This window comes from Battus philenor, unplaced genomic scaffold (assembly GCF_028537555.1).
Source record: "Battus philenor isolate CCGP_79_NKW_IND1 unplaced genomic scaffold, ilBatPhil1.0.hap1 SCAF_18, whole genome shotgun sequence".
NCBI classification, from domain to species: domain Eukaryota; kingdom Metazoa; phylum Arthropoda; class Insecta; order Lepidoptera; family Papilionidae; genus Battus; species Battus philenor.
The window spans coordinates 10315336-10338169 of record NW_027181680.1 but is presented as its reverse complement, the minus strand read 5'-3'; the positions used below and the strand labels follow the sequence as shown (position 1 = coordinate 10338169).

The 22834-nt window shown below is 38.8% G+C and overlaps 1 protein-coding gene and 37 non-coding genes across 39 annotated transcripts in view; 1 reads left to right on the top strand and 37 right to left on the bottom strand.

The window, feature by feature from the left end:
• Positions 1–7862, top strand: part of LOC137920166 (fibroblast growth factor receptor homolog 1-like) — a 115201-nt gene extending 107339 nt beyond the window's left edge. Inside the window, exons 7-15 of one of the 2 annotated variants that reach the window (XM_068763419.1) lie at positions 434–657; positions 1282–1417; positions 2033–2289; positions 2863–3103; positions 3822–4011; positions 5033–5144; positions 5627–5820; positions 6464–6601; positions 6993–7862. In XM_068763419.1, the coding sequence (XP_068619520.1) occupies positions 434–657; positions 1282–1417; positions 2033–2289; positions 2863–3103; positions 3822–4011; positions 5033–5144; positions 5627–5820; positions 6464–6601; positions 6993–7197 (1697 nt within the window). In that variant the 3' untranslated portion in view covers positions 7198–7862. The remainder of the gene's footprint in view (positions 1–433; positions 658–1281; positions 1418–2032; positions 2290–2862; positions 3104–3821; positions 4012–5032; positions 5145–5626; positions 5821–6463; positions 6602–6992) is intronic. The other variant, XM_068763420.1, reaches the window with a different exon arrangement.
• Positions 7863–9286: 1424 nt separating this feature from the next.
• On the bottom strand, positions 9287–9405 carry LOC137920561 (5S ribosomal RNA). The gene has a single exon (XR_011106826.1). It is a non-coding gene; the product is annotated as a 5S ribosomal RNA (ribosomal RNA).
• Positions 9406–9559: 154 nt separating this feature from the next.
• LOC137920560 (5S ribosomal RNA) lies at positions 9560–9678 on the bottom strand. Its single transcript, XR_011106825.1, has one exon. It is a non-coding gene; the product is annotated as a 5S ribosomal RNA (ribosomal RNA).
• A 154-nt stretch (positions 9679–9832) lies between these two features.
• LOC137920559 (5S ribosomal RNA) lies at positions 9833–9951 on the bottom strand. Its single transcript, XR_011106824.1, has one exon. It is a non-coding gene; the product is annotated as a 5S ribosomal RNA (ribosomal RNA).
• A 154-nt stretch (positions 9952–10105) lies between these two features.
• LOC137920567 (5S ribosomal RNA) lies at positions 10106–10224 on the bottom strand. Its single transcript, XR_011106832.1, has one exon. It is a non-coding gene; the product is annotated as a 5S ribosomal RNA (ribosomal RNA).
• A 154-nt stretch (positions 10225–10378) lies between these two features.
• Positions 10379–10497, bottom strand: LOC137920558 (5S ribosomal RNA). Its single transcript, XR_011106823.1, has one exon. It is a non-coding gene; the product is annotated as a 5S ribosomal RNA (ribosomal RNA).
• A 154-nt stretch (positions 10498–10651) lies between these two features.
• LOC137920556 (5S ribosomal RNA) lies at positions 10652–10770 on the bottom strand. Its single transcript, XR_011106821.1, has one exon. It is a non-coding gene; the product is annotated as a 5S ribosomal RNA (ribosomal RNA).
• Positions 10771–10924: 154 nt separating this feature from the next.
• Positions 10925–11043, bottom strand: LOC137920555 (5S ribosomal RNA). The gene has a single exon (XR_011106820.1). It is a non-coding gene; the product is annotated as a 5S ribosomal RNA (ribosomal RNA).
• A 154-nt stretch (positions 11044–11197) lies between these two features.
• Positions 11198–11316, bottom strand: LOC137920566 (5S ribosomal RNA). Its single transcript, XR_011106831.1, has one exon. It is a non-coding gene; the product is annotated as a 5S ribosomal RNA (ribosomal RNA).
• A 154-nt stretch (positions 11317–11470) lies between these two features.
• On the bottom strand, positions 11471–11589 carry LOC137920554 (5S ribosomal RNA). The gene has a single exon (XR_011106819.1). It is a non-coding gene; the product is annotated as a 5S ribosomal RNA (ribosomal RNA).
• A 154-nt stretch (positions 11590–11743) lies between these two features.
• On the bottom strand, positions 11744–11862 carry LOC137920553 (5S ribosomal RNA). The gene has a single exon (XR_011106818.1). It is a non-coding gene; the product is annotated as a 5S ribosomal RNA (ribosomal RNA).
• A 154-nt stretch (positions 11863–12016) lies between these two features.
• LOC137920552 (5S ribosomal RNA) lies at positions 12017–12135 on the bottom strand. Its single transcript, XR_011106817.1, has one exon. It is a non-coding gene; the product is annotated as a 5S ribosomal RNA (ribosomal RNA).
• Positions 12136–12289: 154 nt separating this feature from the next.
• Positions 12290–12408, bottom strand: LOC137920550 (5S ribosomal RNA). The gene has a single exon (XR_011106815.1). It is a non-coding gene; the product is annotated as a 5S ribosomal RNA (ribosomal RNA).
• A 154-nt stretch (positions 12409–12562) lies between these two features.
• On the bottom strand, positions 12563–12681 carry LOC137920549 (5S ribosomal RNA). The gene has a single exon (XR_011106814.1). It is a non-coding gene; the product is annotated as a 5S ribosomal RNA (ribosomal RNA).
• A 154-nt stretch (positions 12682–12835) lies between these two features.
• Positions 12836–12954, bottom strand: LOC137920565 (5S ribosomal RNA). The gene has a single exon (XR_011106830.1). It is a non-coding gene; the product is annotated as a 5S ribosomal RNA (ribosomal RNA).
• Positions 12955–13108: 154 nt separating this feature from the next.
• On the bottom strand, positions 13109–13227 carry LOC137920548 (5S ribosomal RNA). The gene has a single exon (XR_011106813.1). It is a non-coding gene; the product is annotated as a 5S ribosomal RNA (ribosomal RNA).
• A 153-nt stretch (positions 13228–13380) lies between these two features.
• On the bottom strand, positions 13381–13499 carry LOC137920547 (5S ribosomal RNA). Its single transcript, XR_011106812.1, has one exon. It is a non-coding gene; the product is annotated as a 5S ribosomal RNA (ribosomal RNA).
• A 154-nt stretch (positions 13500–13653) lies between these two features.
• On the bottom strand, positions 13654–13772 carry LOC137920546 (5S ribosomal RNA). Its single transcript, XR_011106811.1, has one exon. It is a non-coding gene; the product is annotated as a 5S ribosomal RNA (ribosomal RNA).
• A 1900-nt stretch (positions 13773–15672) lies between these two features.
• LOC137920545 (5S ribosomal RNA) lies at positions 15673–15791 on the bottom strand. Its single transcript, XR_011106810.1, has one exon. It is a non-coding gene; the product is annotated as a 5S ribosomal RNA (ribosomal RNA).
• A 154-nt stretch (positions 15792–15945) lies between these two features.
• Positions 15946–16064, bottom strand: LOC137920544 (5S ribosomal RNA). The gene has a single exon (XR_011106809.1). It is a non-coding gene; the product is annotated as a 5S ribosomal RNA (ribosomal RNA).
• Positions 16065–16218: 154 nt separating this feature from the next.
• On the bottom strand, positions 16219–16337 carry LOC137920710 (5S ribosomal RNA). Its single transcript, XR_011106968.1, has one exon. It is a non-coding gene; the product is annotated as a 5S ribosomal RNA (ribosomal RNA).
• A 154-nt stretch (positions 16338–16491) lies between these two features.
• On the bottom strand, positions 16492–16610 carry LOC137920543 (5S ribosomal RNA). Its single transcript, XR_011106808.1, has one exon. It is a non-coding gene; the product is annotated as a 5S ribosomal RNA (ribosomal RNA).
• Positions 16611–16763: 153 nt separating this feature from the next.
• Positions 16764–16882, bottom strand: LOC137920542 (5S ribosomal RNA). Its single transcript, XR_011106807.1, has one exon. It is a non-coding gene; the product is annotated as a 5S ribosomal RNA (ribosomal RNA).
• A 154-nt stretch (positions 16883–17036) lies between these two features.
• Positions 17037–17155, bottom strand: LOC137920541 (5S ribosomal RNA). Its single transcript, XR_011106806.1, has one exon. It is a non-coding gene; the product is annotated as a 5S ribosomal RNA (ribosomal RNA).
• A 1900-nt stretch (positions 17156–19055) lies between these two features.
• On the bottom strand, positions 19056–19174 carry LOC137920539 (5S ribosomal RNA). The gene has a single exon (XR_011106804.1). It is a non-coding gene; the product is annotated as a 5S ribosomal RNA (ribosomal RNA).
• Positions 19175–19328: 154 nt separating this feature from the next.
• Positions 19329–19447, bottom strand: LOC137920538 (5S ribosomal RNA). Its single transcript, XR_011106803.1, has one exon. It is a non-coding gene; the product is annotated as a 5S ribosomal RNA (ribosomal RNA).
• A 154-nt stretch (positions 19448–19601) lies between these two features.
• Positions 19602–19720, bottom strand: LOC137920537 (5S ribosomal RNA). Its single transcript, XR_011106802.1, has one exon. It is a non-coding gene; the product is annotated as a 5S ribosomal RNA (ribosomal RNA).
• A 154-nt stretch (positions 19721–19874) lies between these two features.
• On the bottom strand, positions 19875–19993 carry LOC137920536 (5S ribosomal RNA). The gene has a single exon (XR_011106801.1). It is a non-coding gene; the product is annotated as a 5S ribosomal RNA (ribosomal RNA).
• A 154-nt stretch (positions 19994–20147) lies between these two features.
• LOC137920711 (5S ribosomal RNA) lies at positions 20148–20266 on the bottom strand. The gene has a single exon (XR_011106969.1). It is a non-coding gene; the product is annotated as a 5S ribosomal RNA (ribosomal RNA).
• Positions 20267–20420: 154 nt separating this feature from the next.
• On the bottom strand, positions 20421–20539 carry LOC137920535 (5S ribosomal RNA). The gene has a single exon (XR_011106800.1). It is a non-coding gene; the product is annotated as a 5S ribosomal RNA (ribosomal RNA).
• A 154-nt stretch (positions 20540–20693) lies between these two features.
• Positions 20694–20812, bottom strand: LOC137920533 (5S ribosomal RNA). Its single transcript, XR_011106799.1, has one exon. It is a non-coding gene; the product is annotated as a 5S ribosomal RNA (ribosomal RNA).
• A 154-nt stretch (positions 20813–20966) lies between these two features.
• LOC137920532 (5S ribosomal RNA) lies at positions 20967–21085 on the bottom strand. The gene has a single exon (XR_011106798.1). It is a non-coding gene; the product is annotated as a 5S ribosomal RNA (ribosomal RNA).
• Positions 21086–21239: 154 nt separating this feature from the next.
• Positions 21240–21358, bottom strand: LOC137920531 (5S ribosomal RNA). The gene has a single exon (XR_011106797.1). It is a non-coding gene; the product is annotated as a 5S ribosomal RNA (ribosomal RNA).
• Positions 21359–21512: 154 nt separating this feature from the next.
• Positions 21513–21631, bottom strand: LOC137920652 (5S ribosomal RNA). The gene has a single exon (XR_011106912.1). It is a non-coding gene; the product is annotated as a 5S ribosomal RNA (ribosomal RNA).
• Positions 21632–21785: 154 nt separating this feature from the next.
• LOC137920530 (5S ribosomal RNA) lies at positions 21786–21904 on the bottom strand. Its single transcript, XR_011106796.1, has one exon. It is a non-coding gene; the product is annotated as a 5S ribosomal RNA (ribosomal RNA).
• Positions 21905–22057: 153 nt separating this feature from the next.
• On the bottom strand, positions 22058–22176 carry LOC137920529 (5S ribosomal RNA). Its single transcript, XR_011106795.1, has one exon. It is a non-coding gene; the product is annotated as a 5S ribosomal RNA (ribosomal RNA).
• A 154-nt stretch (positions 22177–22330) lies between these two features.
• LOC137920651 (5S ribosomal RNA) lies at positions 22331–22449 on the bottom strand. The gene has a single exon (XR_011106911.1). It is a non-coding gene; the product is annotated as a 5S ribosomal RNA (ribosomal RNA).
• A 153-nt stretch (positions 22450–22602) lies between these two features.
• On the bottom strand, positions 22603–22721 carry LOC137920527 (5S ribosomal RNA). The gene has a single exon (XR_011106793.1). It is a non-coding gene; the product is annotated as a 5S ribosomal RNA (ribosomal RNA).
• Between the last annotated feature and the right edge of the window lie 113 nt (positions 22722–22834).

Below are 22834 nucleotides of genomic sequence, written 5' to 3'. Positions count from 1 at the left end.
TCTTTTATGAATATAAACATAGCTTTCATGTTAATCTCTCGTATGTTTGTTCTTGTGAAATTACATTATATTACGAAACATCATAAAACCCGCAATGGTTTTTATTGTATATAAATTCCTAATTTTAATCCTATTTGTATTTTGTAATTGAAGTCATATAATGGATCTAAGCGTTGTTGCATTTACAGCTGAATGTTTAATAATTTCAACTATTCACACCGCGATGTGAATTATTAAGACAATACGAGTAATTTGTAAAAAAAATCCGCAATCGAATGTAACTCAACATTGACGCTGACAGTTTTAAGAGCTTACATATAATATCTTTTAAATTAAAAATGACATCGTCACTAATACACTACTTTCCATAAAAACATAAAAGCCAGCATGAAAAAGAAACTGATTATAAATCAATTATTGTCCTTCTTTATAGAGCGTTTATATGCGAAACCAGTGCTTACCCAAGGAGTGGTCAACCAGACCAAACTGGTAGGCGAGACAGCGAAATTTAGCTGCAAATTCCTGTCAGACCTACATCCATATGTGTTCTGGATGTTTTTTACCAATGATGAATACAATTATAACGTCACCATTGACACCAATGATGGTGTGGCTCAGGAGTCTATTGTGTACTACGACACTACTAAAATCATGACGGTGAGGGCTGGTGACTAACGCACGTGTGGGTTGCTTACTGCATGACACAGTTTAGACGTTTGAATGCTTATGACGTCATTCCTTGTACATCTTGTTAATTCATCAGAAAATACTCTTCACGTGGTACTTACGTGTTAACGCCACTGCAGCTGCAAATTTGGTGGTTTTTAAATCCCGACATCCAAACACCTAATTTCCTAAAAAATTATAAAAACTCTTTATTTAAAATAAAAAATAAACACAAAAAAAAACATAAGACTTAACCAAACCTTACGTCAATGCAGTGATATTAATACGTAAATACCATGAACAGTTTTTAATTTTATTCTTACAGTACCTTTCTAGCCTGCATTACTATACTAAAATAGATGTAATAATAAAAAATGCTTAAACACTAACTACCTCCATATTTATTATATTAATGTTAAAATAGTTTAAAGCATGGTATAAACTAGACTTAAAGTAAGCCTATGCATTCTTTTTGACAATTTTCAACAATTTGCTATATTTCAAAAATCGTTTATGTATAATGTTTTTGTCGTGAGACCGCATGGTTTAATAAAAATGCTTGCTACAAAGTAATGATATGAAAAATTAAATAAAAATGTGATTATCATATTTTAGAGCGAGGATCTCTCGGATAAGCCTGAACAGTTAACAATATTCAATGTAACCAAAGAAGACGAAGGATGGTACGTTTGTGTGGCACTCAACACGTTGGGCAACACCACTGCTAAAGGATATTTATCAGTTGTAGAATGTAAGTTTACATGTAAATTGGGTTTAGTTTACAGATTAACTGACATAAGTCGTCAGAAGTCGTTAAATGCAGACAGCGCAACACCGGTTATCGTGGCGAAGCGATCTCTTGAGGAGATATATGCCTTGCATTTATCGGCTGATATGGTGATGATCATGACGTTACCCCTGATGGTACTGTCTTTTGTGAATGTAATTTCATAAAATGCATTCTTCTTAATTTTTAACATATCAAAAAAATATTCTTCCCAAATTTTACATCTATAAGAAATATAGTTTGGTAATAGGAATTTTATAATAAGTTCCACCCCTCGTCAAAGAATTTTATTAAAATCCCTTCTTAGACATTGACTTCTTAGACTTAGACTCGGCTAAAGAAATATTCTTATCAAATTTTAAGTCTCTAAATCAATAGTTTCGGCTATCTTTATAAACTCTTTCTCTCTCTTTTTCAATATTTATTGGTTATATGTGTACATGCTTTAAAGTCTTATACATGTACGCAATCACCTTTTTCACCACAGAAATCAATCAAAGTGCGTGGGTTGAATTTTTTAAAGTTTGACACTACAATTCTTGATTAAAACGATAAAAAACATAAAGTAAAAACTTTCAGCTTTTCCTGCACCAGAACCCATGAATCACGGAAAGCACACTTTGCTCATAAACATTTTAACGGCAGTACTGGGGGCAATGTTCCTAGTAGCGGCACTCATTGTAGTAATGATATTTAAAAAGCTAAAACGAGAGAAGATTAAGAAGCAACTGGCGATAGAGACCGCGAGAGCTGTGATAGTGACGCATTGGACGAAGAAAGTGACCGTGGAGAAGCCGCAGATGAACGGGTCGCCAAATACTACGGGCGAAGCTCTGGTCTGTATCTTCTACGAATAATCTTGTGAATAAAAATTATTAATCTATCTTTTCTTTTTGTGCCAAAACTATCAATTATTAAAATGTAATAATCCATTTCACTGCCATTAAAATCGTATATTATCATTATTATTCCCACCGTAGTACAACATTGGCCTTTCAACGAGCTTTATAGTTGTCTGTCCATGTTGTTGGATGTCGTATCATGCACTTGTCGGTCTATGGTCTTACTTCACTCGTGAAGCTTAAAGCCGCTATGGTCAAATCCATAGACGAACGAAAGTAACCGTGCCAGCGAATCGGCAAGTGAAGTGATAGTTGCCAGACTAAAGAGCGCCTAGAAAAGATGTTCGCAGGCGTCTTATGAATATCAGAAGACGCTGCATATAGGCTGATTCCGACGAGTCCTCTTTGAAATCGATAAGGGAAAGCCTCTTTCCGACAGCGGACGGGACGTATTACTGCTGAAACAATGTTGATGGATATAACTTATAAAATGTAATTTTAGTTTCAAGTGTGACATTATTTACAAATGACACATCCATGTTTTTATAACTTTAATGAAACTTTCAGCTAATGCCAGTGGTGAAGATAGAAAAACAAAAGCTGTCACAAGTACAAAGTAACACGAGTGATTCCATGATGATGTCTGAGTACGAACTGCCTGTGGACATCGACTGGGAGGTCCCAAGGGAGTCGCTTTCGCTTGGAAAAGTATTAGGAGAGGGTGAATTTGGAAAGGTGGTAAAAGCTGAGTGCGTTGGAATACTTAAGCCAGGAGTACAGTCTGTTGTAGCTGTTAAGATGTTGAAAGGTATTTTGATATATGCTATATTTTTTGTCTATCTATTGATTTGTATTAGTAATTTTTTATGTAAATTTAATTGTATAAAAATATAAATGTATTTACACTTGACATTATTAATTTAATTAATACATATTATATTGCATTCAGGATGACTTATAGTTATCACTTGTATACGCCATGAGTCGTGACAAAAAAGCAATTAATTTGAGCTCCTTAAAATAGAATCCTTCAACTTAAAGTTATGTGGAATCGAAACACCCCTGATGTAAAAAGAATCCACAATAAACTTAGTCGCATTGTTTAGATATCACTTACACACAAACACTTTTTATTACAATACTTAGTATTTAATTTTATAATTCTGCCTAAAGTTTCATTATCATTTAGAATATTCGTCACACTACGCATGTATCCCTTCTTAAGGCTTTACACACGGAAGCACTGCTGGCATGATGTTTTATTTCAGCAATTCGAATTTCGAATTGGGTAATTAGTTAGGTTGGATATAATAAGTAGTGATAAATACCAGCGCCAAAGGAATTTTAAGCGGTATCACACTCTCAATAAATTAATATCCAAATTATATATATTATTCTATTTTTTTAGCTAAATATTATCCAATATTTTTTGTGGTAAAAATATATACATCATTATCAAGTTGTTAGAAGAAAATGTGAAAATAAACTGCGAGTGCAAAGGGTTAATTATATTTACATAATTTCAGAGGGCCATACCGACGCGGAAATGATGGCGCTGGTGTCTGAGATGGAGATGATGAAAATGATTGGCAAGCACGTGAACATCATCAACTTGCTTGGATGTTGCACTCAGGACGGTCCGCTGTATGTCATCGTCGAGTACGCACCCAACGGCAACCTGCGGGAATTCCTCAGGAACCATCGTCCGGGGAATAGGTACATAATAAACATTTGCTAAACTGTTATAAGAAAGCTATAACATCCAGTTACTAAAGTAAAGCACTTGAGAAATACGTTTACCTTTTAAAAACCTGTGATCACCATCTTCCTCATTTAATCATTTTAAAACAGAAAAAGTATATCACTAATAAGCCCTACAGAACTAAACCTTTTGCTTTAGGGTTTGGGCAATGTAATGCGCAGCAGTTATATGTTTAAAGGCTTTAAAGGAGTGATTATACAGCTCATTCGTAAGCAAAAAAATTTAAAGCATTTACACTTATTTCTTATCACCATGTATAAAATGATCATAATGAAATATGTTACATTAGTCATTTTTCCATTGGAATGCGACAGAGCAATTACTTCTGGCAGTACAAAGTCAGCAGAGACGAACAGATAGTAAACAGTAATAAATTTTAATATGTCGTAATCCGAATTTTGAATACTATTTTTTGATTTTAATTTTTATTTTTTTTTCTTAATTCTAATACAACTGATTTTGGTATTAGGTGTACCAAATATTAACTTACTACAAATCAGCTGTAAATTCACCCTTTCGTAACTTTTTCCTCTATAATCCTGTATAAATTCATGTGTGTTCTATTGAATTAAAAAACAACAAAACTCAAGCAGAGCAATTATTCAATGTCTAGAAAAGTTTTTATAATCACATGGTTTGTAAATAAAATATCCTAAATGCAGTCCACCATTCACCACATGTCGTAACGCATCGCAAATAAATAAGAAACGTACCTCTTTCATACGCGGCAAATACCAAAAACTACCGCTATCTCGCAAATTTTCCCGAGTTTATTCTTATACGTCTTTGTTGTTATGAGGAAATCGTTTTCTTTTTAAAAATTGACCGGGTACTAGTTTTTTCATTTAAAATAAAACACTTCGATTAATTTCTTAAATAATTCCTGCAAACTATTGCTTAGTGGTATCAAATAAATTGGATTAAAACAAGTAAACATGCTCTTCTTAAAATTAAAAAATATTCATCATCTTACAGATACGAATCACCGACCGAGGATTTAAAAGAGAAGAAAACCTTAACTCAAAAAGACTTGGTTTCCTTTTCTTACCAAGTTGCAAGAGGAATGGAATATCTTGCATCAAGACGGGTGAGTAACAGTAAAAAATGTCTCTTTACAGAAAGCACCATCATCATTTCAGCAGTAACACATCCGCAGCTGGACCTAAGCTTCACCCATAGATTTACAGTTGGCTCGATTAAAAGCGTTATCAAGCGTCTTCTAACGACTTTAACAAAACCGTCTGCCCTTGTGGACATCCCACGCTGCGCTTGCTGGTCCAGAGTATCCACTCCAGAAACTTAAAGCCTCTGCAGCCGTATAACCTTCACACTGCAACTTCAACTTGTCAATTAACTGAACTATGTCAATTACTTGCGTTCGTCTTCAAATTTCCCCAGAATGAGGAAAGCCGTAGACGATCAAGTTGAAAAATTGATTGTACATAATCAATTTCCGATGTAATTGATACCGATCTTATTACATCTATGACACATTGTCTTATAGACAAAAATAAAGACTTAAAACTATAAAGTTAAATTCTCAAAACTAAATTCATCATTCTCTTCCAGTGCATCCATAGAGACTTGGCAGCGCGTAACGTTCTGGTCTCTGATGACTGTGTCCTCAAGATCGCAGACTTTGGTCTCGCGAAGGACGTCCACAGTAACGACTATTATAGGAAGAAGACAGAAGGACGACTACCTGTGCGGTGGATGGCACCCGAGTCCCTCTACCACAAGGTCTTCACAACACAGACCGACGTGTAAGTTTTATTATATTAATGTAAAAATAAAATTATATTTATGTTATTAATAAATTCTAATAATTAAATTATTATTTGAATTACATACTCTTGCGGTTAACTTAAATTGAAACAGTTGATTGAAATTCATAAAAAAAGAAAGTTTATTATTTTTCTTATAATCTTTTAGGGACTGCTTCTAAAATAGATAAATATATACATGATGATTGGTAATAAATGCGTTAAAGGAATTAGCGTATAGCTTATTTTACAGCAAAAAGCTTTAAAACTTTTACACTTATTTCCTTTCATTTTGTATAAATTGATCGCTCTAAAATACATGAATTGATTTTTCAATTGGAATGCAACAGGCCAATAACTTCTGGCAATACAAAGTCTACAGGGACACACAGTAAACAATATTACATTTTAATATTATGTAGTTATCCGAATTTTGAAAACGTTTTTACAACGAAAATTTTTGTTACGTATTTTAACATTTTTGGAAGTAACTTGACTATTTAATATAGCCATTTAGCTCTCCAAACCTTTACATTTATATAAAAATTTGGCATGCGTGTGACAAGAGAATAATCCGTTATATTTCTATTAATTGCGAATTGAGATATTCTTTCAATTATCACCATGATATATATGTTATTAGCTGGTCATTCGGAGTACTTCTGTGGGAAATCATGACCCTTGGGGGTACTCCGTACCCCACGGTGCCGGGGCAGTACATGTACCAGCACCTCAGTGCGGGCCACCGCATGGAGAAGCCGCCCTGCTGCAGCCTGGAAATGTTAGTATCAATTTTCCTTACCGCCATTCCCAAGATTTAATACTTGATACAGAAAATACTCGATAAACTGAACATTTAAGGCATAGAGCCTTCACTGCCGAACATAGATCTCCTCCATTACTCTCCAATCTTTTCAATCACACAAAAGTACAAAAAAATAACTCATTGTGCTCCAGTTAAATAGGTTTTGATAGTAATGTACATATATTCATGTCAAATTACTGACTTATTTCAAGATGGCGCTTGTAAATACAACCTCAAATACTTACAAGGTGTTCGTGATTAAAGACCAAAGTTTACAAATAGCCTGTGATATCACTTCTCTCAGACGACTCGCAAATGTCTCATCAACATTTTAATTGTCATGGTTTAAAGAAATAATTATTTTCAGTTACATGTTGATGCGTGAATGCTGGTCTTTCTCCCCCGGAGACCGGCCGTCTTTCACCGAACTAGTCGAAGATTTGGATAAAATATTAACTGTGACCGCAAACCAGGAGTATCTGGACCTTGGACTACCACAGCTCGACACACCGCCTTCCAGCTACGACGGATCGGGCGACGAGAGCGACAGCGAATTTCCGTTCATCAAATAGTAAACGCTACATTGAGTTTAGATATAACACTCTAAAAATACGTAACATCGATTTCTGAATCGATATACCATCGGTGTCGATATATCGAATGATTGATGAGAAAATGAATGAGCCATGGAATCAACGACAGTCGGAATAAAAGGAACGTTGTGATATACCGAATGTCTTTATTCGCCTCATACACATGTATATAATATCGATCAAACGAAATAATATCTTGTAAATATTAATTAAAATCGAATATCATCGCGAGAATAATTTGCAGCAATGTTTTGTCTAAATAAATATTGACGGCACCGATTACAACTCATACATAGTGTAAGTTTTAAATATGGAATATTTACTTCTTATGTAATAAAAATACGAACAATATAATTTATTTTGTTCCCTTTACAACACTAGAAAAGTATTAACTTAGGTAGATAAATTATATAGTATAAAAACAATTTAGAAGTTGACCCACCTTTATATTTTCACACATTTATGTTGCAGATAAATATTTAGAAATACAATAGGATATAAGCAAAGGAAATGCGTGTCGAAAAAGTATATTGTGGCTTGTATAAAAAATTCAATTTGAAAATGAATAATTGCGTATAACCTATAGATAAGTATTATATATGCAGTCGAAATTACCAAAAAAAAGATGAAAATTGGATGTTTTAGATTAATTGAATAGAATAACAAATTATTTATTTTTTAAAATGTACCAAAAAGAAATATGATTTTTGTGTATATAAATAATCTAATTTTTATTATGGTATTTGCCATGCGTATTATTATATTCTATTGTAAATAAATGTTATAGAACCAAAGTTCAATGTATTTTTGATTATATAATTTCTTTTTAGTGTTCTTCAAATATTTAGTTTTATTAGGTTATAAAAATTGACAATTCAATGTTTGATTGTCCCGACTTTTGACACGTGCCTATATTTTTTAGCACAGATAAATATAAATATCTCCGAATATGAAAATTCGTTTTAGTATCTTTGATAATTTAATATATCATTATAATTATTATCCTATTATAAACAGTGTCATTATTTTTTTATATTTAATCACAGTGCTTTTAAAATTAATATTGTTATAGTAAATGTTATTACATTATTAGATAAAATTCATGTTTTAATGCATAATCCAGTTTTCGAAGAATACTCATTACTCAAAATACAAAAATTATGTTGTAGCATTTATTAATTGTATTATTTTTAATGCATTTTATTTACGATATTTATTTTTAATTTTAATCTTTACAAATATACCGACGATAATATTTGACGCTTGCATGCTTATTTAGCATAGACAATGAAGAATAAAGATAAACAAAATATTTTTGTTGTAAACGATATTTAAGATTATGGTGTAATGTTGTAATGTACTTAATTAGACATACACTAGACAGTGAGGACTGTAGTTTAGTTAAGATAAAAGAAATACAATAATAATGTATATAATATCAAAATTTAAATATGAAACGTAATGTGTGATATTGAATGTAAATGAGATCACGTGAATGTGAGTGTAATATTACATACACAAACATAAAAATCATAATCGATTTACGGTGACTCGTAACTGGCCTTTTCTGTATATTTGATATTTTTAAAGAATGTATTAATGTTGTACAAAAAGATGGTGACAATAAAAGATTTCCAATCAATAACAGATATTTTTTTCATTTTTACTTATAAATGTAGAATTTTTTTTTATCCCGTGTGCAGTTCTGTTATTTCGTGGTTGTCTTTAATCTTTTGCACTACAGGAAATAACATACTTAAAGGAAGAAACATCCTATGAAATAGTTTATAAAAAAGTTAAAGAAATATTCGACAACACTAGATTTAACAACGAGAATAACTGAAACAGTACAAGTTTGTTTAGAGTGGCACTAAAAGTAAGATTAGTAAAATATGAACATATAATGCTCAAGCGACCGACCAAAATATTATGGTTTTAGCCAAAACATTCACATTAAGAGAAAAATGTTAATTTTTAATAATAATCTCCTATGAAAAATTAATAAAAGTTCCTAGATTGAGAATATTGGAGCGCTAAAAAGGAACCGCCGAAAGAAAAACGCCAAAAAAGCCAACATCACGCGGTGTTCCCAGGCGGTCACCCATCCAAGTACTGACCGCGCCCGACGTTGCTTAACTTCGGTGATCGGACGAGAACCGGTGTATTCAACGTGGTATGGACGTTGGCGACTGATGGTCTTCGAAACGCAAACGCGAGAGGCGACATCGGAGAGAAATCTTCATTTTTTTGTTAATAATCTCCTATGGAAAATGGATAAAAGTTTACGGATTGAGAATATTGGAGCGCTAAAAAGGAACCGCCGAAAGAAAAACGCCAAAAAAGCCAACATCACGCGGTGTTCCCAGGCGGTCACCCATCCAAGTACTGACCGCGCCCGACGTTGCTTAACTTCGGTGATCGGACGAGAACCGGTGTATTCAACGTGGTATGGACGTTGGCGACTGATGGTCTTCGAAACGCAAACGCGAGAGGCGACATCGGAGAGAAATCTTCATTTTTTTGTTAATAATCTCCTATGAAAAATGGATAAAAGTTTACGGATTGAGAATATTGGAGCGCTAAAAAGGAACCGCCGAAAGAAAAACGCCAAAAAAGCCAACATCACGCGGTGTTCCCAGGCGGTCACCCATCCAAGTACTGACCGCGCCCGACGTTGCTTAACTTCGGTGATCGGACGAGAACCGGTGTATTCAACGTGGTATGGACGTTGGCGACTGATGGTCTTCGAAACGCAAACGCAAGAGGCGACATCGGAGAGAAATCTTCATTTTTTTGTTAATAATCTCCTTTGAAAAATGGACAAAAGTTTATGGATTGAGAATACAGGAGCGCTAAAAAGGAACCGCCGAAAGAAAAACGCCAAAAAAGCCAACATCACGCGGTGTTCCCAGGCGGTCACCCATCCAAGTACTGACCGCGCCCGACGTTGCTTAACTTCGGTGATCAGACGAGAACCGGTGTATTCAACGTGGTATGGACGTTGGCGACAGATGGTCTTCGAAACGCAAACGCGAGAGGCGACATCGGAGAGAAATCTTCATTTTTTTATTAATAATCTCCTTTGAAAAATGGACAAAAGTTTATGGATTGAGAATACAGGAGCGCTAAAAAGGAACCGCCGAAAGAAAAACGCCAAAAAAGCCAACATCACGCGGTGTTCCCAGGCGGTCACCCATCCAAGTACTGACCGCGCCCGACGTTGCTTAACTTCGGTGATCGGACGAGAACCGGTGTATTCAACGTGGTATGGACGTTGGCGACAGATGGTCTTCGAAACGCAAACGCGAGAGGCGACATCGGAGAGAAATCTTCATTTTTTTGTTAATAATCTCCTTTGAAAAATGGACAAAAGTTTATGGATTGAGAATACAGGAGCGCTAAAAAGGAACCGCCGAAAGAAAAACGCCAAAAAAGCCAACATCACGCGGTGTTCCCAGGCGGTCACCCATCCAAGTACTGACCGCGCCCGACGTTGCTTAACTTCGGTGATCGGACGAGAACCGGTGTATTCAACGTGGTATGGACGTTGGCGACTGATGGTCTTCGAAACGCAAACGCGAGAGGCGACATCGGAGAGAAATCTTCATTTTTTTGTTAATAATCTCCTATGAAAAATGGATAAAAGTTTACGGATTGAGAATATTGGAGCGCTAAAAAGGAACCGCCGAAAGAAAAACGCCAAAAAAGCCAACATCACGCGGTGTTCCCAGGCGGTCACCCATCCAAGTACTGACCGCGCCCGACGTTGCTTAACTTCGGTGATCGGACGAGAACCGGTGTATTCAACGTGGTATGGACGTTGGCGACTGATGGTCTTCGAAACGCAAACGCAAGAGGCGACATCGGAGAGAAATCTTCATTTTTTTGTTAATAATCTCCTTTGAAAAATGGACAAAAGTTTATGGATTGAGAATACAGGAGCGCTAAAAAGGAACCGCCGAAAGAAAAACGCCAAAAAAGCCAACATCACGCGGTGTTCCCAGGCGGTCACCCATCCAAGTACTGACCGCGCCCGACGTTGCTTAACTTCGGTGATCAGACGAGAACCGGTGTATTCAACGTGGTATGGACGTTGGCGACAGATGGTCTTCGAAACGCAAACGCGAGAGGCGACATCGGAGAGAAATCTTCATTTTTTTATTAATAATCTCCTTTGAAAAATGGACAAAAGTTTATGGATTGAGAATACAGGAGCGCTAAAAAGGAACCGCCGAAAGAAAAACGCCAAAAAAGCCAACATCACGCGGTGTTCCCAGGCGGTCACCCATCCAAGTACTGACCGCGCCCGACGTTGCTTAACTTCGGTGATCGGACGAGAACCGGTGTATTCAACGTGGTATGGACGTTGGCGACAGATGGTCTTCGAAACGCAAACGCGAGAGGCGACATCGGAGAGAAATCTTCATTTTTTTGTTAATAATCTCCTTTGAAAAATGGACAAAAGTTTATGGATTGAGAATACAGGAGCGCTAAAAAGGAACCGCCGAAAGAAAAACGCCAAAAAAGCCAACATCACGCGGTGTTCCCAGGCGGTCACCCATCCAAGTACTGACCGCGCCCGACGTTGCTTAACTTCGGTGATCGGACGAGAACCGGTGTATTCAACGTGGTATGGACGTTGGCGACAGATGGTCTTCGAAACGCAAACGCGAGAGGCGACATCGGAGAGAAATCTTCATTTTTTTGTTAATAATCTCCTATGAAAAATGGATAAAAGTTTACGGATTGAGAATATTGGAGCGCTAAAAAGGAACCGCCGAAAGAAAAACGCCAAAAAAGCCAACATCACGCGGTGTTCCCAGGCGGTCACCCATCCAAGTACTGACCGCGCCCGACGTTGCTTAACTTCGGTGATCGGACGAGAACCGGTGTATTCAACGTGGTATGGACGTTGGCGACAGATGGTCTTCGAAACGCAAACGCGAGAGGCGACATCGGAGAGAAATCTTCATTTTTTTGTTAATAATCTCCTTTGAAAAATGGACAAAAGTTTATGGATTGAGAATACAGGAGCGCTAAAAAGGAACCGCCGAAAGAAAAACGCCAAAAAAGCCAACATCACGCGGTGTTCCCAGGCGGTCACCCATCCAAGTACTGACCGCGCCCGACGTTGCTTAACTTCGGTGATCGGACGAGAACCGGTGTATTCAACGTGGTATGGACGTTGGCGACTGATGGTCTTCGAAACGCAAACGCGAGAGGCGACATCGGAGAGAAATCTTCATTTTTTTGTTAAAAATCTCCTATGAAAAATGGATAAAAGTTTACGGATTGAGAATATTGGAGCGCTAAAAAGGAACCGCCGAAAGAAAAACGCCAAAAAAGCCAACATCACGCGGTGTTCCCAGGCGGTCACCCATCCAAGTACTGACCGCGCCCGACGTTGCTTAACTTCGGTGATCGGACGAGAACCGGTGTATTCAACGTGGTATGGACGTTGGCGACTGATGGTCTTCGAAACGCAAACGCAAGAGGCGACATCGGAGAGAAATCTTCATTTTTTTGTTAATAATCTCCTTTGAAAAATGGACAAAAGTTTATGGATTGAGAATACAGGAGCGCTAAAAAGGAACCGCCGAAAGAAAAACGCCAAAAAAGCCAACATCACGCGGTGTTCCCAGGCGGTCACCCATCCAAGTACTGACCGCGCCCGACGTTGCTTAACTTCGGTGATCAGACGAGAACCGGTGTATTCAACGTGGTATGGACGTTGGCGACAGATGGTCTTCGAAACGCAAACGCGAGAGGCGACATCGGAGAGAAATCTTCATTTTTTTATTAATAATCTCCTTTGAAAAATGGACAAAAGTTTATGGATTGAGAATACAGGAGCGCTAAAAAGGAACCGCCGAAAGAAAAACGCCAAAAAAGCCAACATCACGCGGTGTTCCCAGGCGGTCACCCATCCAAGTACTGACCGCGCCCGACGTTGCTTAACTTCGGTGATCGGACGAGAACCGGTGTATTCAACGTGGTATGGACGTTGGCGACAGATGGTCTTCGAAACGCAAACGCGAGAGGCGACATCGGAGAGAAATCTTCATTTTTTTATTAATAATCTCCTTTGAAAAATGGATAAAAGTTTATGGATTGAGAATACAGGAGCGCTAAAAAGGAACCGCCGAAAAAAAACGCCAAAAAAGCCAACATCACGCGGTGTTCCCAGGCGGTCACCCATCCAAGTACTGACCGCGCCCGACGTTGCTTAACTTCGGTGATCGGACGAGAACCGGTGTATTCAACGTGGTATGGACGTTGGCGACTGATGGTCTTCGAAACGCAAACGCGAGAGGCGACATCGGAGAGAAATCTTCATTTTTTTGTTAAAAATCTCCTATGAAAAATGGATAAAAGTTTACGGATTGAGAATATTGGAGCGCTAAAAAGGAACCGCCGAAAGAAAAACGCCAAAAAAGCCAACATCACGCGGTGTTCCCAGGCGGTCACCCATCCAAGTACTGACCGCGCCCGACGTTGCTTAACTTCGGTGATCGGACGAGAACCGGTGTATTCAACGTGGTATGGACGTTGGCGACCGTTCGTCTTCGATGCGCAAACACCATCTTGGTGATCTTCGAAACCGAATCCTAATTCTCTGTTATGTCTTTGTTATTTTCTTCAATATTTTTTTTTCAACGTCCACACTAAATAGATAAATCGGCGGAAATTGCATTACATAATAATGGCTACTGCTTGGTCTCAGAGATCTTTCCTTGTGAAGATTTGTACTTCATCGTCCACTCACATACAATACTTACCAGTGTATCGTATGTGCCTTTCGTTGTATAACAAATTTGAAAACTAAGTCGACATCTTCAGTATTTCCTTTGCGAAGTTAAACAATGTTTGTTACTATAATACATACTATGCCGCATGTACACGTCATAACAATGAACACATTCATAACACAGCTTTACACAAGTAGAGCCCTTTGCTACGTGCGAGCGTCATCGTGAAACTGGTACGCGCTCTACCAGCCTTATTCTTAGTTTTTAAGTTCACAGATTCTTCCGCTCCGTGAACTCAGCTCCGATGAAGCTGTCTTCGAGCTAAGAGCAATAACATCAACATAGAATAAGCATACAATGCAGTTTCATTTTTATTTTCAAGCCGTTACTATTGTTCAATTAAACTTATTATTATCTACAAAAGGTTTGGAATATATTTTGGTTGTAAGAGAGTGATCGACACATATATATATAATACGCCAATACCTCACCTTGCGTCGTAGTTAGGTTCCAAAAAAACACGACGCAAATTGAAACGCCGCAAAGTGAATTAAGATTTTCTATAGCAAACCACATAAAGATCGAAGATAGGTTCCAGGGTCACGAAAATACTACTTTTTAAAAAGAAAATTGAACAAAGTGAACATTTAAAAAACAAAAATAACATAACTCTGCCAATTAAATAAATTGTAATAATATTTACCTTTTTGATAACCAGAAACAACGCGTAAAAATTTATATTAATTTATTATTCTCTTTTAAAATAAGCACAACACACTACTTAATTAAAACTGAACTTTTAAAATTAGCAAAACAAAGTGAAAATAAAACTGTATTCAAATTGCGTTGATTTTTGGTTAGAAAGAGAATCCCCGAGTTTTGATGGCGTAATGCAATTAAAAACAAAAGTGTTGCCATCTTTTAAAAAATAAAATTAAATTAAATTAAAAAAAAACGACGCAAAGCGAAGTATTGGTGTACTCTTCAGCTTTAATAAAAGTTCTTTTCGCATCGAGTAGGCAACCTGCCCACGTTTTTTTCTTTTGTATTTATCTACGTTAAACTCGATATTATGTATAACTAGCTGATCCCGAAAATGTTGTTTTGCAAAAAAAATATTTTTAATTTTCAATTTAATAATAAGGGTTGATCGTAGAGGGGTAAAAATTTAGGGTTGTATGGTATTTATTTGGCGAAGAAGAGCGCCATCTACAGGGAAAATATTGAAATGGCAGAGTAACGACAGCGGACTCATCTAAATGCTACGAGATGGCAGTGTGATCGGCCTGAAAAAATCACCTTTTGTTACTAGAAAATAAAAACACAAAATATTAATAATTTGAATTGTTATCATAAAAAATAACCTGAACGCAATTGAAAACAATAAATAGTCAAGTAAGAAAGCGATCCTTCTTAAAGGTTTTTCCATGTATAAAGTATGATTAAGAAAATTGGTTACAGTATTTTAAAAAGATTTTGAAGGTGAAATCAACTTGGGTTTTATTTTGTGCTATAATAGTTCACATCGTGAACAAAAAAGGAGTCGTGTATCAAAATATTACAAAATTAGGCTAAGTATAAGACAGTAAAGAGCGCCAGTTTTAACAACGATAAAAATTGACGAATGACATGCAAAACAAAAGTTTATGAATTGAGAATATTGGAGCGCTAAAAGAGGGAACCGCTGAAAGAAAAACGCTAAAAAAGCCAACATCACGCGGTGTTCCCAGGCGGTCACCCATCCAAGTACTGACCGCGCCCGACGTTGCTTAACTTCGGTGATCGGACGAGAACCGGTGTATTCAACGTGGTATGGACGTTGGCGACAGATGGTCTTCGAAACGCAAACGCGAGAGGCGGCATCGGAGAGAAATCTTCATTTTTTTGTTAATAATCTCCTATGAAAAATGGATAAAAGTTTACGGATTGAGAATATTGGAGCGCTAAAAAGGAACCGCCGAAAGAAAAACGCCAAAAAAGCCAACATCACGCGGTGTTCCCAGGCGGTCACCCATCCAAGTACTGACCGCGCCCGACGTTGCTTAACTTCGGTGATCGGACGAGAACCGGTGTATTCAACGTGGTATGGACGTTGGCGACTGATGGTCTTCGAAACGCAAACGCAAGAGGCGACATCGGAGAGAAATCTTCATTTTTTTGTTAATAATCTCCTTTGAAAAATGGACAAAAGTTTATGGATTGAGAATACAGGAGCGCTAAAAAGGAACCGCCGAAAGAAAAACGCCAAAAAAGCCAACATCACGCGGTGTTCCCAGGCGGTCACCCATCCAAGTACTGACCGCGCCCGACGTTGCTTAACTTCCGTGATCAGACGAGAACCGGTGTATTCAACGTGGTATGGACGTTGGCGACAGATGGTCTTCGAAACGCAAACGCGAGAGGCGACATCGGAGAGAAATCTTCATTTTTTTATTAATAATCTCCTTTGAAAAATGGACAAAAGTTTATGGATTGAGAATACAGGAGCGCTAAAAAGGAACCGCCGAAAGAAAAACGCCAAAAAAGCCAACATCACGCGGTGTTCCCAGGCGGTCACCCATCCAAGTACTGACCGCGCCCGACGTTGCTTAACTTCGGTGATCGGACGAGAACCGGTGTATTCAACGTGGTATGGACGTTGGCGACAGATGGTCTTCGAAACGCAAACGCGAGAGGCGACATCGGAGAGAAATCTTCATTTTTTTATTAATAATCTCCTTTGAAAAATGGATAAAAGTTTATGGATTGAGAATACAGGAGCGCTAAAAAGGAACCGCCGAAAAAAAACGCCAAAAAAGCCAACATCACGCGGTGTTCCCAGGCGGTCACCCATCCAAGTACTGACCGCGCCCGACGTTGCTTAACTTCGGTGATCGGACGAGAACCGGTGTATTCAACGTGGTATGGACGTTGGCGACTGATGGTCTTCGAAACGCAAACGCGAGAGGCGACATCGGAGAGAAATCTTCATTTTTTTGTTAAAAATCTCCTATGAAAAATGGATAAAAGTTTACGGATTGAGAATATTGGAGCGCTAAAAAGGAACCGCCGAAAGAAAAACGCCAAAAAAGCCAACATCACGCGGTGTTCCCAGGCGGTCACCCATCCAAGTACTGACCGCGCCCGACGTTGCTTAACTTCGGTGATCGGACGAGAACCGGTGTATTCAACGTGGTATGGACGTTGGCGACCGTTCGTCTTCGATGCGCAAACACCATCTTGGTGATCTTCGAAACCGAATCCTAATTCTCTGTTATGTCTTTGTTATTTTCTTCAATATTTTTTTTTCAACGTCCACACTAAATAGATAAATCGGCGGAAATTGCATTACATAATAATGGCTACTGCTTGGTCTCAGAGATCTTTCCTTGTGAAGATTTGTACTTCATCGTCCACTCACATACAATACTTACCAGTGTATCGTATGTGCCTTTCGTTGTATAACAAATTTGAAAACTAAGTCGACATCTTCAGTATTTCCTTTGCGAAGTTAAACAATGTTTGTTACTATAATACATACTATGCCGCATGTACACGTCATAACAATGAACACATTCATAACACAGCTTTACACAAGTAGAGCCCTTTGCTACGTGCGAGCGTCATCGTGAAACTGGTACGCGCTCTACCAGCCTTATTCTTAGTTTTTAAGTTCACAGATTCTTCCGCTCCGTGAACTCAGCTCCGATGAAGCTGTCTTCGAGCTAAGAGCAATAACATCAACATAGAATAAGCATACAATGCAGTTTCATTTTTATTTTCAAGCCGTTACTATTGTTCAATTAAACTTATTATTATCTACAAAAGGTTTGGAATATATTTTGGTTGTAAGAGAGTGATCGACACATATATATATAATACGCCAATACCTCACCTTGCGTCGTAGTTAGGTTCCAAAAAAACACGACGCAAATTGAAACGCCGCAAAGTGAATTAAGATTTTCTATAGCAAACCACATAAAGATCGAAGATAGGTTCCAGGGTCACGAAAATACTACTTTTTAAAAAGAAAATTGAACAAAGTGAACATTTAAAAAACAAAAATAACATAACTCTGCCAATTAAATAAATTGTAATAATATTTACCTTTTTGATAACCAGAAACAACGCGTAAAAATTTATATTAATTTATTATTCTCTTTTAAAATAAGCACAACACACTACTTAATTAAAACTGAACTTTTAAAATTAGCAAAACAAAGTGAAAATAAAACTGTATTCAAATTGCGTTGATTTTTGGTTAGAAAGAGAATCCCCGAGTTTTGATGGCGTAATGCAATTAAAAACAAAAGTGTTGCCATCTTTTAAAAAATAAAATTAAATTAAATTAAAAAAAAACGACGCAAAGCGAAGTATTGGTGTACTCTTCAGCTTTAATAAAAGTTCTTTTCGCATCGAGTAGGCAACCTGCCCACGTTTTTTTCTTTTGTATTTATCTACGTTAAACTCGATATTATGTATAACTAGCTGATCCCGAAAATGTTGTTTTGCAAAAAAAATATTTTTAATTTTCAATTTAATAATAAGGGTTGATCGTAGAGGGGTAAAAATTTAGGGTTGTATGGTATTTATTTGGCGAAGAAGAGCGCCATCTACAGGGAAAATATTGAAATGGCAGAGTAACGACAGCGGACTCATCTAAATGCTACGAGATGGCAGTGTGATCGGCCTGAAAAAATCACCTTTTGTTACTAGAAAATAAAAACACAAAATATTAATAATTTGAATTGTTATCATAAAAAATAACCTGAACGCAATTGAAAACAATAAATAGTCAAGTAAGAAAGCGATCCTTCTTAAAGGTTTTTCCATGTATAAAGTATGATTAAGAAAATTGGTTACAGTATTTTAAAAAGATTTTGAAGGTGAAATCAACTTGGGTTTTATTTTGTGCTATAATAGTTCACATCGTGAACAAAAAAGGAGTCGTGTATCAAAATATTACAAAATTAGGCTAAGTATAAGACAGTAAAGAGCGCCAGTTTTAACAACGATAAAAATTAACGAATGACATGCAAAACAAAAGTTTATGAATTGAGAATATTGGAGCGCTAAAAGAGGGAACCGCTGAAAGAAAAACGCTAAAAAAGCCAACATCACGCGGTGTTCCCAGGCGGTCACCCATCCAAGTACTGACCGCGCCCGACGTTGCTTAACTTCGGTGATCGGACGAGAACCGGTGTATTCAACGTGGTATGGACGTTGGCGACAGATGGTCTTCGAAACGCAAACGCGAGAGGCGGCATCGGAGAGAAATCTTCATTTTTTTGTTAATAATCTCCTATGAAAAATGGATAAAAGTTTACGGATTGAGAATATTGGAGCGCTAAAAAGGAACCGCCGAAAGAAAAACGCCAAAAAAGCCAACATCACGCGGTGTTCCCAGGCGGTCACCCATCCAAGTACTGACCGCGCCCGACGTTGCTTAACTTCGGTGATCGGACGAGAACCGGTGTATTCAACGTGGTATGGACGTTGGCGACTGATGGTCTTCGAAACGCAAACGCGAGAGGCGACATCGGAGAGAAATCTTCATTTTTTTGTTAATAATCTCCTATGAAAAATGGATAAAAGTTTACGGATTGAGAATGTTGGAGCGCTAAAAAGGAACCGCCGAAAGAAAAACGCCAAAAAAGCCAACATCACGCGGTGTTCCCAGGCGGTCACCCATCCAAGTACTGACCGCGCCCGACGTTGCTTAACTTCGGTGATCGGACGAGAACCGGTGTATTCAACGTGGTATGGACGTTGGCGACTGATGGTCTTCGAAACGCAAACGCGAGAGGCGACATCGGAGAGAAATCTTCATTTTTTTGTTAATAATCTCCTATGAAAAATGGATAAAAGTTTACGGATTGAGAATATTGGAGCGCTAAAAAGGAACCGCCGAAAGAAAAACGCCAAAAAAGCCAACATCACGCGGTGTTCCCAGGCGGTCACCCATCCAAGTACTGACCGCGCCCGACGTTGCTTAACTTCGGTGATCGGACGAGAACCGGTGTATTCAACGTGGTATGGACGTTGGCGACTGATGGTCTTCGAAACGCAAACGCGAGAGGCGACATCGGAGAGAAATCTTCATTTTTTTGTTAATAATCTCCTATGAAAAATGGATAAAAGTTTACGGATTGAGAATATTGGAGCGCTAAAAAGGAACCGCCGAAAGAAAAACGCCAAAAAAGCCAACATCACGCGGTGTTCCCAGGCGGTCACCCATCCAAGTACTGACCGCGCCCGACGTTGCTTAACTTCGGTGATCGGACGATAACCGGTGTATTCAACGTGGTATGGACGTTGGCGACTGATGGTCTTCGAAACGCAAACGCGAGAGGCGACATCGGAGAGAAATCTTCATTTTTTTGTTAATTATCTCCTATGAAAAATGGATAAAAGTTTACGGATTGAGAATATTGGAGCGCTAAAAAGGAACCGCCGAAAGAAAAACGCCAAAAAAGCCAACATCACGCGGTGTTCCCAGGCGGTCACCCATCCAAGTACTGACCGCGCCCGACGTTGCTTAACTTCGGTGATCGGACGAGAACCGGTGTATTCAACGTGGTATGGACGTTGGCGACTGATGGTCTTCGAAACGCAAACGCGAGAGGCGACATCGGAGAGAAATCTTCATTTTTTTGTTAATAATCTCCTATGAAAAATGGATAAAAGTTTACGGATTGAGAATATTGGAGCGCTAAAAAGGAACCGCCGAAAGAAAAACGCCAAAAAAGCCAACATCACGCGGTGTTCCCAGGCGGTCACCCATCCAAGTACTGACCGCGCCCGACGTTGCTTAACTTCGGTGATCGGACGAGAACCGGTGTATTCAACGTGGTATGGACGTTGGCGACTGATGGTCTTCGAAACGCAAACGCGAGAGGCGACATCGGAGAGAAATCTTCATTTTTTTGTTAATAATCTCCTATGAAAAATGGATAAAAGTTTACGGATTGAGAATATTGGAGCGCTAAAAAGGAACCGCCGAAAGAAAAACGCCAAAAAAGCCAACATCACGCGGTGTTCCCAGGCGGTCACCCATCCAAGTACTGACCGCGCCCGACGTTGCTTAACTTCGGTGATCGGACGAGAACCGGTGTATTCAACGTGGTATGGACGTTGGCGACTGATGGTCTTCGAAACGCAAACGCGAGAGGCGACATCGGAGAGAAATCTTCATTTTTTTGTTAATTATCTCCTATGAAAAATGGATAAAAGTTTACGGATTGAGAATATTGGAGCGCTAAAAAGGAACCGCCGAAAGAAAAACGCCAAAAAAGCCAACATCACGCGGTGTTCCCAGGCGGTCACCCATCCAAGTACTGACCGCGCCCGACGTTGCTTAACTTCGGTGATCGGACGAGAACCGGTGTATTCAACGTGGTATGGACGTTGGCGACTGATGGTCTTCGAAACGCAAACGCGAGAGGCGACATCGGAGAGAAATCTTCATTTTTTTGTTAATTATCTCCTATGAAAAATGGATAAAAGTTTACGGATTGAGAATATTGGAGCGCTAAAAAGGAACCGCCGAAAGAAAAACGCCAAAAAAGCCAACATCACGCAGTGTTCCCAGGCGGTCACCCATCCAAGTACTGACCGCGCCCGACGTTGCTTAACTTCGGTGATCGGACGAGAACCGGTGTATTCAACGTGGTATGGACGTTGGCGACTAATGGTCTTCGAAACGCAAACGCGAGAGGCGACATCGAAGAGAAATCTTCATTTTTTTGTTAATAATCTCCTATGAAAAATGGATAAAAGTTTACGGATTGAGAATATTGGAGTGCTAAAAAGGAACCGCCGAAAGAAAAACGCCAAAAAAGCCAACATCACGCGGTGTTCCCAGGCGGTCACCCATCCAAGTACTGACCGCGCCCGACGTTGCTTAACTTCGGTGATCGGACGAGAACCGGTGTATTCAACGTGGTATGGACGTTGGCGACTGATGGTCTTCGAAACGTAAACGCGAGAGGCGACATCGGAGAGAAATCTTCATTTTTTTGGTAATAATCTCCTATAAAAATGGATAAAACTTTATGGATTGAGAATGTTGGAGCGCTAAAAGGGAACCGCCGAAAGAAAAACGCCAAAAAAGCCAACATCACGCGGTGTTCCCAGGCGGTCACCCATCCAAGTACTGACCGCGCCCGACGTTGCTTAACTTCGGTGATCGGACGAGAACCGGTGTATTCAACGTGGTATGGACGTTGGCGACTGATGGTCTTCGAAACGCAAACGCGAGAGGCGACATCGGAGAGAAATCTTCATTTTTTTGTTAATTATCTCCTATGAAAAATGGATAAAAGTTTACGGATTGAGAATATTGGAGCGCTAAAAAGGAACCGCCGAAAGAAAAACGCCAAAAAAGCCAACATCACGCAGTGTTCCCAGGCGGTCACCCATCCAAGTACTGACCGCGCCCGACGTTGCTTAACTTCGGTGATCGGACGAGAACCGGTGTATTCAACGTGGTATGGACGTTGGCGACAGATGGTCTTCGAAACGCAAACGCGAGAGGCGACATCGGAGAGAAATCTTCATTTTTTTATTAATAATCTCCTTTGAAAAATGGATAAAAGTTTATGGATTGAGAATACAGGAGCGCTAAAAAGGAACCGCCGAAAAAAAACGCCAAAAAAGCCAACATCACGCGGTGTTCCCAGGCGGTCACCCATCCAAGTACTGACCGCGCCCGACGTTGCTTAACTTCGGTGATCGGACGAGAACCGGTGTATTCAACGTGGTATGGACGTTGGCGACTGATGGTCTTCGAAACGCAAACGCGAGAGGCGACATCGGAGAGAAATCTTCATTTTTTTGTTAAAAATCTCCTATGAAAAATGGATAAAAGTTTACGGATTGAGAATATT